The sequence below is a fragment of the Pieris napi genome, chromosome 8 (assembly GCF_905475465.1).
Source record: "Pieris napi chromosome 8, ilPieNapi1.2, whole genome shotgun sequence".
In the NCBI taxonomy this organism is placed as follows: Eukaryota; Metazoa; Arthropoda; class Insecta; order Lepidoptera; family Pieridae; genus Pieris; species Pieris napi.
Window position 1 is genome coordinate 1,973,941 of NC_062241.1, and position 15,845 is coordinate 1,989,785.

General features: G+C 30.5%; 1 protein-coding gene across 1 annotated transcript; it reads right to left on the bottom strand.

Moving 5' to 3' along the window:
* Positions 1-1,610: 1,610 nt before the first annotated feature.
* On the bottom strand, positions 1,611-15,417 carry LOC125051816. Its single transcript, XM_047652390.1, has 5 exons — positions 15,308-15,417; positions 9,140-9,239; positions 7,609-7,782; positions 5,727-5,968; positions 1,611-1,754 (listed from the first exon to the last, which is right to left on the bottom strand). Exons 1-5 carry the CDS (start codon positions 15,331-15,333, stop codon positions 1,721-1,723), a joined length of 576 nt encoding a protein of 191 aa, XP_047508346.1. The 5' UTR covers positions 15,334-15,417; the 3' UTR covers positions 1,611-1,720.
* Positions 15,418-15,845: the final 428 nt, after the last annotated feature.

Here is a 15,845-nt window from a genome sequence, read left to right on the forward strand (position 1 = left end):
CTTAGGGCAATTAAGTTATAGAGCCACAATAATCATGTATTTCCTTTATAATGTACCTCGATGTTCGTCGTTCCACAACTGAACGTTTTCTAAGGCAGTTTTTGCCGCGCACCACCACTATGTGGAACCAGCTGTCCACTGAAGTATTTCCGAACCAATTCGATTTAGGGTTCTTCAAGAAAAGAGCGTACAAACTCTTGAAAGACCGGCAACGCACTTGCGAGCCTTCTGGCAGTGTGAGTGTCCATGGGCGGCGGTATCACTTAACATCAGATGAGCCACCTGACCGTTTGCCTCCTATTACTTAAAAAAAAAAGTCTAAATCTATGTATTACTAAGTAATGCTGGTGTTTTAATCATTTACTTTTACTTTAATTTCCATTTATTAACAAGTGAAACAAAAAATCTAATTAGCTCGAATGAGCCTCGCATTTCTGAGATAAAATTACGTTACTACCATTCCCAGCTGTCTTACTTAGTGACTTGCATTTTAACGTATTTTTCATTTAAAGCAAATCTTCCTTCCGTTTTAAGTATTTCGTTGTAAGGTAACAATAGTAGAATAGTTACTATATTACATATTTGTGTTAATAAGTAACTTAAGGTTCTACGTGCCTAGATGGGGAAAAAAGCATCCAAATATCGACCAGCCAGATTTGTTTAAGCCGTATTTTTCAATCGCTTCTGGTTTTCGCTTCATTTGCCTCTGCAATGATGGTCCGTTGCCAAGTCTGCTTGGGGCGGCCACGTCTTGCCTTGGGGGTTTAGTTCACCCATTTCCGATGTTAGATATTTAGCAGTAGTTGTGTCGAGCATAACAGGATTACCATTTGTAATAAAGATGATTAATGTATCGAGGACGGATGGTGTAACCTCCAACCTAAAGGGAGGATGCTCAGCCAGTCTAACCACTTGCCCCCCCAAAGGCCCTGTGTGGCTGAGGTCGATAAGTTCTATACATCATTAGAGGCCGGAACACCTTCGTTAGCGTGTCAAGGTACGACGACATCGTAATGATTTGTAAGTCCAGTTAGTAGCGACAAATTAAACTAATACTAAAAGTATCATAGCCACGATGACTGGGAAATCTTGCACATTGTTGAAGGCATCTTAGGCTGGTTATAAAATAAACGAGTCAGTAAATTTAGATACACTTTATAAGGCCGGTTAGTGACTAGACCCTACGTTCTAATATAATGCACACAAGCTGTGTGTATCTTTTCAATACAAATCTTAAAGGTCAGATATCTGTATAAAATTTAAGATGGGCCAAGTATGTAAAATAAAACAAATGAGTAAAGGGTATTTTCAAAAAGAACGTTAAATAAGTAGTCTACAACTATAATGCCTGAAATACAACTAAATCTTTGATTTAAATAAATAAAGAAGGATTTTTGGACTACCCTACGAAACCTTTTTATGTGGTAATTTTCAACACATAAATAAATTGATTTTCTATTAACATATAGATGGTACACTGTGCGTGGGCGTTTCCTAAAGCCCTTAGGAAGTTACAAAAATTCCAAAATAGATATAATTTCACAAGAAAATCACTTATAACCAAGAACGTCAAATCCATAACTACTTTTTGTTCCCTAACCTATACCTTTATCATTAAGAGTAAAAACAAAAGGCAAATTTTAAATAAAATAGCATATATTTAAAAAAATTAAAAAAGAAAATATGGTAACAATTCTTGTATACTAAACTTATCTAATCTTTAAAATGATGTCTGCCTCAATTCTAGTGGTAAACTGAAAATAAAAAAGTTATTAAGATTATATAAATTAAAAGTAGCTTACAATTAATACAATGTTTTATTTTTTTTTAATAATAAAGTTTACAAAAGAGAATGTAACCTATACAATAATTATGGTTAATAAGTAATATTATCTTGACTTAATTTTATACAATACGAGTAGTGAATAGCTTACACTAAGTCAATGTTCATTTGCAGTTAGTGTTCTATATTGGCACTATGTTCGTGTGTCCGAAATATCGCGAAATACTACCCTAATTTTAGTGTTTCAAAAGGTTTAGTTTTAGGCATTTAATTATTTTAATAGCACCAATAATTTACTAGTATCATATATATATATCATCTATGCTATAATTTTTATATAAATTGCGTAATATTACCGCAATTTAGTTAAAGAATCTAGACTTTTAGGCCTTATAATATTTATTAAATGCCAAGGAAACTTTAAGGTGAAAAGTAGGTTATTAGAGATTTTGAAACGTCTAAAGTTTCTTGTAAATTACTTCTTTGTTCTCGTATTTTCGTTTGTAAAGCTTAAGTAGCTAATAAGTGTCACACGTTTTGTACTTCCTCACAATCTTTAAAGATTTACGTACCTAAGCAAATGATTAGGTTGGATTTAGTATCAACCATAAATAATAAATGAAATTGGAGGAGGATTCGAGCTGTTTATCTTCATTGCTTATCGCCCTTATCTACGAAAATTGCATTTCTAAGTTATGTCCCTCATTACTTGGTTATTCACCTCCTTCCCTATATATGTTACATATTTTTAGAGAAGAAAATAATAAAATTGTAATCCTTTTTATGTTTATATAAATATATATATATATAGTACTCTTAGGGTAAGATATAGAAAGGAAACTTAGCGTTAAGTCTGATTTCCGTACGTCAAAAATGTACCTATTGAATTTTGATACGGGATTCATAGGCGCTGTTTCTTTTTTAAATCTCACGTAGGTAGAGCAGTGTTGGCCTAGTGGCTTCAGCGTGCGACTCTCATACCTAATGTGGTAGGTTCGATCCCCGGCTGTGCACCAATGGACTTTCTTTCTATGTGCGCATTTAACATTTGCTCGAACAGTGAAGGAAAACATCGTGAGGAAACCGACATGTCTTAGACCCAAAAAGTCGAGCGCCAAAAGCGTGTGTCAGGCACTGGAGGCTGATCACCTACTTGCCTATTAGATTTTAAAAAATGATCATGAAACAGATTCAGAAATCTAAGGCCAAGACCTAAAGAGGTTGTAGCCCCACTGATTTTTTAGGCACCGAGTATAGTCCTATCCACGAAAGCTATACTAATATAATAAAGCAAATTAAAAACTTAAAGACCAATGTCAAAATTCTTTCACCATTAGAGCGCAACATTATTCCTGAGAATCCCTAGGTAAATTTATTCAAAAAATGCCCCTCCGTGCGTAGCCATGACTGGCCGTTAGTCCTTAATAATCGTATAATATAATTGTCTGAATATAGAACTACCATACTAACATATTAACTCTATGGGTATGGTTAGAACTGCTTGCATTAACTAGTATAGATCTCCTAATCTTAGACGGAACCCCTTAGCCGACCCTTATAATTTATTACATTCACCCCGCCTACCTCATACGATAGATAAATTATACAAAAAATTATTTCAGGACAAAAACTGCGTCTCAGCGGGGAATATGGAACAATTTAATATCATAATATATGAAAGCTTACCACATCACGTCCATAAAAGTTCCCCTAAAAAACTACTTCGTGTCAAGTCCTATTTGAGACGATGTGACCGGGGTAAATAAGCGTTATAAATTGGCAACACTGATCACGTAATTGCTATTTCAAAGGACACTAAGGTAATGGTGTTTTCTCTTCGTAAATGGGTATTTTATTAAAATAAAATTCCCAGTTTAAAGGTTACAAAACAACATACAAATTAAGGGTTCCCCGAATAGAAAATACATAAAAAGTTTTATAAAAGGAGTCCTTTTAAAACTCGATTATGTAAAGAAAGTTGTGTCACATTTCTTTATATGAAAGTTATTTGAGGTTTTATTGTAGTTTTGTTATAACAGGAATTTCGAATGGACGTATATGCAGACAAGTTAACATTACTTGAATTACTAACATTAATCTATACTAATATTATAAAGAGGAAAGGTTTGATTTTTTGTTTGTTTGAAATGAATAGGCTCCGAAACTACTAGACTGATTTCAAAACTCTTTCACCGTTCAAAAATAAGGGATGCTTACTAAAACTTGAATAATCTAACCCAAGGTGTAAAAAAATAAACAAAAAACTTCCATCAATCGGGTGCGCTGCGAAAACTATTAATGATAGAACAAAATGATGTATTACAATTTTTCAGGACACATCACTATCTATAAAAAATGTCGCGCTACCGCTAGAAAAGGCTCTTTATTCGTACCTAGGTATTAATCCTTATCAAAATAATTACCAACGTTTCACATAAGCTACAATTTAATGGCATAACCACCAAAAAAGCATGGTGGATTGGTGTTCTCCTGCCGTTTCTCTTGAATAGTTTACTACTATATAATATAACAAAAATCTTAGCCACAGCAACGCTTAGCCGAGTCTACTAGTTATATATACTTACATTACATTTCAAAGAAATTCGACTGTAAATGAATATGAGATGTTAAATGCGGTACGTATTTGAATTTCAAAACTGTCCCAGCATTTCCGTAATTATATCCATACAAAGTTCTTTCAGCCCATCTCGCTTAATTTAGCCAGTCCTTTTGGATGTTAGCTTAAAAAACGAAATACGTTTTCCTCTAACCTTTTTACACGAAATTTAAGGCAGAAGTTTGCCCAACTAACAGTACAGTTCGGGGTTTCCCACGAAAGTTAATACATTCACCTAAATACTTGTTCGCTATATAACAAATAGTTTTTGGATTATCAAACTAGTTTCGCAGGAATTCGTGTGAATCAATTGATTTGTGTTTATGCGTCAAACAAAGAGAAATAATAGTGACAGAATGATAAATATACAAGTCGGAGCCATGACATTACTGTCATCTGTCATCGTCAGTATATATCACAGAGCTCATAAATTAATAACATCAAAGTCTAATCAGTTTAAAACCGTTCAATAGAAGTGGTATATTGAATTTGCCAATATTAATAGATCTACAAATTAAGGACTATTTGATATACATAATTATGAGGATAAATCTTTGTTTTTAATTAACTATTGATTACTTAAGATGTCATATGGATAATGGAACATGGTTTAATTGTTGCAGCTCCTTACAAACATTGTGTATAACAAAAAACTTGGCGATTAAAAAGAGTGGCGGATAGGTTATTGCCAGTTCTTCTCGTCCGTTCTCCTAGATTCGAGAAATGGCAGTAAATGTAAAATTAGAAGCATTTAATATGTATTTCTTTATCGTATCGACGTTCATAAGTGTACATTGTATTACCTAAATTAATAAATGATTTTGACTTTTATGCACATAGTCATTATTAAGACGAGTAAGAATGTTTTATATTATATAGAGGTAACCCAAAGTGGCTAATTCATACACAAATATTAGTAAAACTTGGGTGTCAATTAAATTAACTTTAACGAAAGATTAATTACAACCCTAATGACTGGACGCAACTGAAGAACGAAATGTAGATCGGTAAATCTACTAATTTAGATTGTTTATTGTTTTCTTTGTTAGTTAGCCGGAATTATAATGATTTTTTGTGTACCAAATCATCTAATTATGAATTACTTGATTTTTGTGAAGATTTTTTTATTTGCGTAGAAAGTTGTTTATGTTTAGTACATAATTTAGTTATAAGCTGTAAATATTCTAAAAAAATTAACGACTGATTGAAGGAAGTACAACGGTGTGACACTTTTTAGCTTCCAATTGGTTCCTAGGCGATCTTAAGTATTGTTTAAGACAGTTGAGTAAAGATTAAGCCGTCTAAAATTAACTCAAACTTACTCACTTCGGCTGTATGAGATGAAACGGCATCTTTCGAACAGCTTCTTCAGCGAGGTCCAAGGGGAAGGCGAACTCAATCATATTCTCATTCAAGCAATCGTTGTAGGTGGAGGCTAGTTGGCACCGATCTGACATTCCTTCAATGCTGTCCAGGCATAACCTGGAGATGCTGTGGAGCTTTCGTACAACTCGTGAGTTTTTTCCATTCACCAGACTGGCCAGGTGGATGAGAAGGTCTCGGTTTACCTGAAGATAGCTTTAAAATCACAATATGAAGCTTGATGTTTAATAAAAATGCTGTATAACTCTAAAAGGTTCGAATACCGGTAAAACATAAGTGTAATAAAATATTAATTTCATTGCAATTAAGTGAATTCGCTAACGAAGCTAAAAATTATTTTCGTTATATCTTATTAATTATGAAAATTGCTTAGCAATTACGTTTGGTTTTTAAGTCGGTTAAAATATCTAATGCTTTAAACGTAAATTTAAAAAAAAAATATTTTAAATACTTCATACCCCCAATTGGTTAATTAAAGTTTTTTCACGTTCATACAAACTGATACGTGATTTACAATGAGAAAACAGTACCATAGTTTAAAGTAAAAAGTACGTTAAACATGTACTGTATTTAAATATATACCAGCCTATGGGATGCTCTAACTTGTTATAAATCACAATCATTTTTATCTATGTTAATTGGTTTATTCTTCACAAACTACAGTAATTAATTTATATATTCACATAGAAACGCTCAGGGGAAAAAAACATGAATATCGCTCGTCTTAAAAGTCTGTTCTGAGTGATGTCCGCTTTCTTCTTTTCTTAGTATCCTATCCTTATGTTAACACGTACATCAAAATCTTATAGAAAATACTACACAAAAGAGTAAGAGTAGTGCGTATCTACGATTCGCCACAAGCCATAACACATGCACAAACAACCGCAGTTCTAAATTTTTCCGACATTTCACTACTGCACTGTTTCGCAGATAACATTTTCATAGCAATTTGAAACTCTTTATTGGATTCGTACGAACTTTTTGCCAATACAGAGGCTATCGTTTGAATTTGGCATTTGTTTCTAATTCTCTTCATTGGAAATACTTCCTATAGGTATATAGAGAAATAGCACAAAATTGCTTAGTAATTTAAGCTATTCCCACACATATAAATACAATTTCTTGAATAACGGCTAAATCATAATATTATTGACATAACTTTACTCAAAATGTCTGTAATCTTGGTAACTATGATAACAATTGTTGGAAAGTTCTCGTAACGTCATGTTATGTAAATAATGCAAAAATTGCGTTTATTCTATTATTTTAATTAAAGATTTAAGATGGCGTCTGGTAGATAGTACCGTGAACCCAAGGCTGATGCTTTAATCGCTCAACGAATAGGTATCTCAATACAGCGAGGAAATGCTGCCAGCGTTAAAGGTACACTGCCACAGGGACCAAACTTTTTAAATTTGTTTGGCTCTAGAAATGGTAGTGAATGACTCACCGTTTCGTCTTTCATTTTAAACTGCAGGATTTTTCCTAAGACTGTTGCGGTATTTTTTTTTGTAACCATATTTTTATATCAAATAACATCGTGACCATGCATGGCCATGATATCTCCCATTTATTACGTTTAATAAGTTGCACTGAACAGAGTTTATCACTTATATTAAAGAAAATCCATTAAAGAAGTTGGTGGAGAAAATTGTGGGAAAAATGATCAAGCTATACTAGAAAGAAGGAACCAGTTGGAGGATATCTATGTATATCTTTTGTAGATATCTATTAATAATCAGAATAACTGAGGCTTCATTATAATTATTATTTAACAACCCTGGAAAGTCCACGAGTTTTAAGATTAGAATGAAATGAAACTGACCTTTCCATGATTGATGACATCACTCTGCTCCAGCATACACGCAGCAAAACACTGCCCTGACCTCGTAATCGGTGGGGAATTCGTGAAATATGCTCTTACGTCTTTTGGGGTGGCCCTCACTTTGATCACACATGATTGAGCCATGCGCACTAATGCATCGAGATGTCCTTGCACCTAAAATATAGTTTTTATAAGGTGCTATTGTTCCACCTCAAGGGGCTCATTAGATACTAAGCAATTAAACTATGACATGAATGCCAAAAAGGATTCGAGATAGTTGGCGGAATGGAAGTATTTTCCTTGATAAGTCGTATGGTTTGTAAAAACAGTGTACATTGAAAACGTAATTGGTTATAACGAAAATCTCTCTATAACGTTAAAATTCGTTACATTTGTTTGGTTTAACACAAAACCCATACATTTATTGACCCTTTATAACGCAACATCAATTCTCTATAACGAAGAAATATTATCATATTTAGACATACTGTACATTAAAAGGTAAAATGTAATTTGTAATACTTTTAACATTATTAACTGATTATAAAAAAACAGCTACACGTTTCTTATAGTGCTTGAAACCTACTAAGGTTTAAAAAACCGTGACAATGTGACTACACGCAGTTATACGCCCGGGTTCAATATCCAAAAGTACAGTAACTCCCCTATAACGCGGTCCTCTTATAACGCTTTTTCAAATTACGCGATTTCAGTCCTTCATTAAATGAACTGCACTCGTTATATTTCTGCACTGTGACATTTATAATTATTTGTATGCACATATTTTGTTCATAACATAGTTTTTACTTAAGATTCGATTTAAATCCCCTGTAACGATAAATCTTATACAAGCGCGTTATGCGAGAATACTCCTACAACGCGTTTCCTATAACGTGAAACCAATCTACCCTGTTATAGGAGACGTTACTGTATATCTAACTAGGACTCGTAAATTTTTGACCCGAAATTATCAATGTAATTGACCAATGGTTCGAGATTTACGGGTACATCATTGATTTTATGAAAACGTAAAATTTTATCATCCTTTAATATTTTCCAACCAACGGTAAACGCCATTTGTACGAATCGTTATTATTTCACTGCGGTCATAAATTGATTGAGAACATTCTCAATTCGTATTTTTGTGATTGAAAGCTCACAGTCGTACTCAGATTCGTGACTGCTCTATGTATATATAGTATATAGACATATATATACACATATCTAACGATTCATGATAGTTGTAGATGAATTGATGACTGAATGTTTGTTTATTAGCTTCTGATTGGATAAGTGAAATAATTTGGATATCGTAACTGTTAATAAATGAACTAACTAAACTAATAATATTAATTTGAATAAAATATGAACTCAATCAAAAACTAAACCAATTAATTTTGAACTATGGACACAGAACTCCAATTCGTGTATACGGTTTCTAAAATCGAATTTATCATTAAATAAATCAGTAAAACTATGTTGTTTTAACAACTTTGTTATCAACATTTTCTTTTAAACCTTCCTTTTTTACCTTAGGATCAGTGAAGTCCACTAAGGTCCCCGAAAATCCATGGGGTCTCATACCCATCGTGATTCCAATGACACTCGCGAATATGGTGAATTGCATGGTTCTGTAAAATATAAAACATATTAACATGGTTTAGCGGTGAATGCGAGGCAAATAACGCAGTAAGCTTGGGTTTGTCTCCTGTTGAAACAAAAAACGTTTTCCAGTTTTAGTACGGTCAAGTACTAGAAAAAATATCAGCGGCGCTACAACCTTTTAAGTCTGGGTCTCAGATCTATTTCGTGATAATTTTTTTCTTATAGGCAAGTAGGTAATCAGCCTGTGCCTGACTCACGCCGACATTTTGTGAAGCGTGCCGGTTTCCGCACTGTATGAGCTAGTGTATGCGCGGATAGACAGAAATTGGTGCACAGGTAGGATTCAAACCTACGATCTCAAAGAAGTCGTACGCTGAAGACAAGAAAATAATATATACTCTAATTTTAAGTGGTTTTTATACAAATTTTATCGTACATATAGATAACAAAAACATTAATTTAGAAAAACTTCTTCATTTATTTTTTTATATCCACTAGGACATGAGACAGACAAATAGGTGATCATTGCACCTGATTTGATTAATAGAACTTATAAAAGAAATTTAACTAATAAAAGACAAAGATAGCTACAAAGAATGGTTAATGATGCAACTAAAAGCTATTAAATTGGACAAGGAAAAAGGCTTAAAATGTTTTAAAACTTTTTCACTGGAATATATTTTAATTTGTCTCCGTGATTTATTACAACTGAAGTTGTCATGGTACTCCTGATGTACTAATTCCTATTACAAATAAAAATTCTCTGCTATTATGACGCTAAATGGTTTAATCAGTTGTGTGTGCAGTTGTCGTAAAATGGAAAGCTGATATTACAAATTACACGAATGCTTAATTGATAATTGCCGAAAGCTTTCCAGCTCAAACCGCTAATTTACTGTACTTAATTAAAACTTAAACATATCATCGATCACTATATTGCCATTATTATTATACTGAATAATCAAAGAAATACCAGATCAATTTCCTAGCATTCAACCAATGCATTCAAATTGGTCATTGCTATACCGTGATTTCCTCTTTATAATTCATAGAGCAAATGACATAATATAATGTATCAAAATTGTTGCTAACTTTAATTATTGCTTAACTAGGTATACAGAGTGGACTTTTAAACACTGATTAACCTCAATACGTTATTTATTAGCGATAATCGACATTATCGACATATTCTTAGGTTCAAAAATATCTAGGTTATTTAGGCAAGAATATTTTTACGAATAATTGAATACTACTTTAATACTACATATACGATATTCCTTTGTTTATTGACCGAAGTAAAGAACCATATTTGACTCATGGAGATATTTTGATTTTATAAACGCCGCCACTATTAATATAGTTGTCAGTATTAATTTGAGAAGATTAGATTATTTTGGTCCTTCGAGCCGGATTATCATTGTCACTATCTTTTTATTTATCTCTGGTCCTCTCAGAAATCGACCTTTTGCGAAAAACGCATTCCACAACATGAGAATGGCTACGCAATCTAAGCCTCGGATGAAACAAATTTTTAAATATATTAAACCAGCTCACGCCAATGTCTAAGGGCTCGCCTAAGGCGTATTTTGTCTTAAAGAATTTTATTATGGGATACTTTTAGGTGATTACGGTCGACTCGGATGTATTTCCTCAGTTTTATTAAGGCAATAATACAAGGTCGTGTCTTTGGGGTCCGCGAGGTTTTAGTATAAAAAAGATAAAAAGAAACCATTATTTTTATTAGATTTATACGTAGCTACATATAGTCTAGTCGACAAGTTGAAAATGGAACAAAATAGAGATACTACTCCTAAAATTATGTGCGATAGCTCATTGGATCCGGAATGACGTCTAGAAAAATGTGCTAAAAGCGTGTATTAGCACATAAAAAATTGCAAAAGTTATAGACCATTAAAGATGAAAAAATAATGGCATTTAGTTTTTTGCCAATATTTAATAAACTATTAATATTTAAGAAATTTCAAATAAAGATTCTGAAAGAAGAGGAAATTTCTAATAAAAAACTTCTCACTCCCAGAACTCTATCTCCATTATTTATAATGTTAATTTAACGCTGAAAATAGGTCTGCGGGTGACATTTTTAGGATTCGCGCGTGGCGTCAAAAGCGACTACGGCACATTAATTAATTTATTTAAGGTATTGAATATTTTTTTTGAAATTTGAAAAAATTATGGTGTGTTCTGAACACTATAATTAATTTATTCCCGTTGAAAATTTTACTTAAAGTTAATTTTTCAACAAGTTAAATAATTGTTAACTAACGAAATTTTCTCGAACGACCGTCTTAATTGTAAGTGAAAAAAAATGTTTAAATAATGGTCGTAAAAATATTTCGCTTCGTAGAGCCTTTCTTACATACATACTTAACAAGATCGTGCCATAAAAGTTAAAAAAATATTTATACTTTGTTTATAACAATTTTTTTACTTAAACAAAAACTTAAAAATCCATGTAATGATGTTAAAAAAAAATTTTTTTTTCTCAATCATCATATAATCGTTTTTTTATTAAAACAAGATATTTATTAATTTGCAAAAAAAAAATTCCCGCCATTTGTTGATAAATTTTTTTTAAACAAATTGATTAAATCAATATTTTAAAAAAAAAATTTAACACAACTTTATTACATTAAAAATTTTATGATTTTTTAAAAAAAAATTTTCCTTAATAACAATTTTTAATTGTTTATAATCGTTTTTTTTAATTTTCTATTGTTTAAATAATTAGTTAAGAAATTTTTTTTTCCTAAAAATCATAATTGACAGTCTTCTATAAAGTAACAGAAAAAAATTTTTTTTTAATCAACAATTCTATTGTTTATTAACTTACCAATTTGTTATAAACAAATATTCAACTTTTGTTTATTTTTTTTCTAAAACTTCTAAAATTAACAAAAACAACCATATATAACAAAGTATAGAAAAAAAATTTTTTAATTTTAAATAAAAGTAATATTCATGATAATCAAAAAATTTACAAAAAAAATTTTTTAATTTTAAATAAAAGTAATATTCATGATAATCAAAAAATTTACAAAAAAAATTTTTCTATACTTTGTTATATATGGTTGTTTTTGTTAATTTTAGAAGTTTTAGAAAAAAAATAAACAAAAGTTGAATATTTGTTTATAACAAATTGGTAAGTTAATAAACAATAGAATTGTTGATAAAAAAATTTTTTTTTTCTGTTACTTTATAGAAGACTGTCAATTATGATTTTTAGGAAAAAAAAATTTCTTAACTAATTATTTAAACAATAGAAAATTAAAAAAAACGATTATAAACAATTAAAAATTGTTATTAAGGAAAATTTTTTTTTTTAAATCATAAAAATTTTAATGTAATAAAGTTGTGTTAATTTTTTTTTTAAAAATATTGATTTAATCAATTTGTTTAAAAAAAATTATCAACAAATGGCGGGAATTTTTTTTTTTGCAAATCAATAAATATCTTGTATTAATAAAAAAACGATTATATGATGATTAAGAAAAAAAAAATTTTTTTTAACATCATTACATGGATTTTTAAGTTTTTGTTTGAGTAAAAAAATTGTTATAAACAAAGTATAAATATTTTTTTAACTTTTATGGCACGATCTTGTTAAGTATGTATGTAAGAAAGGCTCTACGAAGCGAAATATTTTTACGACCATTATTTAAACATTTTTTTTCACTTACAATTAAGACGGTCGTTCGAGAAAATTTCGTTAGTTAACAATTATTTAACTTGTTGAAAAATTAACTTTAAGTAAAATTTTCAACGGGAATAAATTAATTATAGTGTTCAGAACACACCATAATTTTTTCAAATTTAAAAAAAAATATTCAATACCTTAAATAAATTAATTAATGTGCCGTAGTCGCTTTTGACGCCACGCGCGAATCCTAAAAATGTCACCCGCAGACCTATTTTCAGCGTTAAATTAACATTATAAATAATGGAGATAGAGTTCTGGGAGTGAGAAGTTTTTTATTAGAAATTTCCTCTTCTTTCAGAATCTTTATTTGAAATTTCTTAAATATTAATAGTTTATTAAATATTGGCAAAAAACTAAATGCCATTATTTTTTCATCTTTAATGGTCTATAACTTTTGCAATTTTTTATGTGCTAATACACGCTTTTAGCACATTTTTCTAGACGTCATTCCGGATCCAATGAGCTATCGCACATAATTTTAGGAGTAGTATCTCTATTTTGTTCCATTTTCAACTTGTCGACTAGACTAATATACTTAGGACCAGTAATCCAATTTTTGTTTAGATCTCAATTTTTAGATTCTCACTCATAATAATCACTATTTAGTTTAAGTTATTTTTAATTTTGTGGTTGCTTGTGTAATTTTTTCTTTGCTAATTTGAAATAGGTATGTTCTAATATAATGTGTATGTGTGTAAAATTTGTGATGTCATATTTTCTTGAATATTTTAAGGTTTTTGTTTTAGTACTTATAAATAAATAAATAAAAATGTTTTGTTTATTTTAATTGTTATGAAGACTACAAATATTTATTTTCTTCTTTCTTAGTTTAAAATTGTTTGATAATTCTTTCTCATTCAAAAAAAATATTGTTCTATTGTTTTAAATCAAGTATTATTGGTCTCTTTCCGTGAAATTGTATTTACGCATTTAAAAAGAGAAACAAAAAGTTGTTTTGGTTAAATCAATGCAGAAGACCAAACGCGATGGAGGCTCACTATTGACCTCTGCCCCATCCAGGGGTCATAGGAGTCAAGTAAGTCAAACGGAGATTAATATTATAAAAATTAGAGCAACAAATAACGCGAGTACCACTGTCAATAATTTACACTTTTTATTTAAAGGAATTTTATTTTTTTCTTAATACAACTATCCCAATATTAATTTTATTTAAAAATATATATATCTGGAACATATATTACTGGTTTTATTAAACAAATATTGTATATTGTCTACGTTTTTGGGGTAAAGTAAATATGCCCGCTATTCGGAAGCAATTTCGGCCGACATATTAGCATAACAATGCCATCTTCATTTATGTGTGCAGCACTTGGATGCTTGCTGAATTTTTTACTAGGTCAACAGCTTAGAAACTCCCTATTTTATTTTAGTAGTATTCAACAGCATATTTACCTATTAAAATAAAGCTAATAATAATACTTTAACCTAATTAAAGGTACGTAAGATGAATTATCATGCAAAGTCTTTACAAAATGCTAAGTATTGAAGTTTCAAAAGTGTTCTCCTTTTACGAAGGATAAAGGAGATGATTAAGTTCGAACAGTCGAAGTAGGTGCACTGTCTGTTTAATAAATCTCAAATCTCAAAGGGTAAAACATGCGTTTTCGACACGAAATAAAAATCAAGTGTGTTTGAGTTTTGTTTGTGAATTTCCATGAAAACTATACGTGCGGTAATTATAAATGTTGAAAAGCGTAGTTATGTAATTTACCGACGAGTACTAATCAATTCTATATAAGATTTATCAAAGCAAGTTTTATACGCGACAAATTGGAATTGGATTGTGTAAATACAATATTGGAATAGTATGAACTACCCCTTCAGAAGTATATTCCTCAAAAACTTGATTAATTCAACCTAATTTAGGCGGTATGCTTCAAATAACTTGAATTTGAAGAAAATTTAATATTAAAAACTAAACCAGTGTAACAGGTACGAGAATTTTATTATATACTTATTTGACGTTTACCAAATTACTGCAAAACATCGTGTATATATTATATTGCATTGTTATTTATCAAACAAACTTTACCTTAATGCCTACTGGGCATCGAATACATTTTACATAATTAACAACTTTATCTCTTGCTTATAAATAACGATATTATCAAAACATGCTAGGAACTATAAGAGGATAAACTAATTTCGATTTTCCTTATAAAGGTAGTGAAAAAGCGGCTTCATGTTTTTTTTTAATAAATAATAAAAATCATACCAATACAATTACACATCGATTACTTATCTTGCTTGCCAATTATTTGTTGACTTTATAAACATTAAAAAATACAATCATATCTAATTACTCTACAAAATTAAATCTTAGAATTAATAGAAGTGTAATTAAATATTACTTACAATCTGTACTCCACCAGGTGCTGCATAACGTGTAATAGAATTGCAGAAAAACACTATGCTTATAAAAAGACTTTTCCAGTAATACAATTCACAATTCTCATTGTTACATGTTTATTTGTACCAGATGGCAAACTTTTTTTGTTCAGTTATTGCTTTAATGTTCTGCAATATCGCTGTTTCAATTACATACACTACTTGGATGAAAATTCTTGATACCAATGCTTAGAATAGCGTAGGTTTTAGGTTCAATTTTCAGCGATAGTGTATAAAGAATATAAAATAGGCTGTTTTAAAAGTTCTGAAGAAAGTGATTTTTTCTTGCTTTACGTTCTTGTCTTGCCGACTGGATTAAAATAAGTCTGTCCTATGTCTTGCAACTCTGATTATAGTAACAAAATTGGATCAAGGTAAAGATACAACATTAAATTTATTCCAATAAAAATGTGAATATGACAAAAGCTACAAAAGCTATAAAAGCTTACAATGTGTCAACATAGAACAATTAGAATAAATATTGGCTAATGCTAAGGCCATTCGT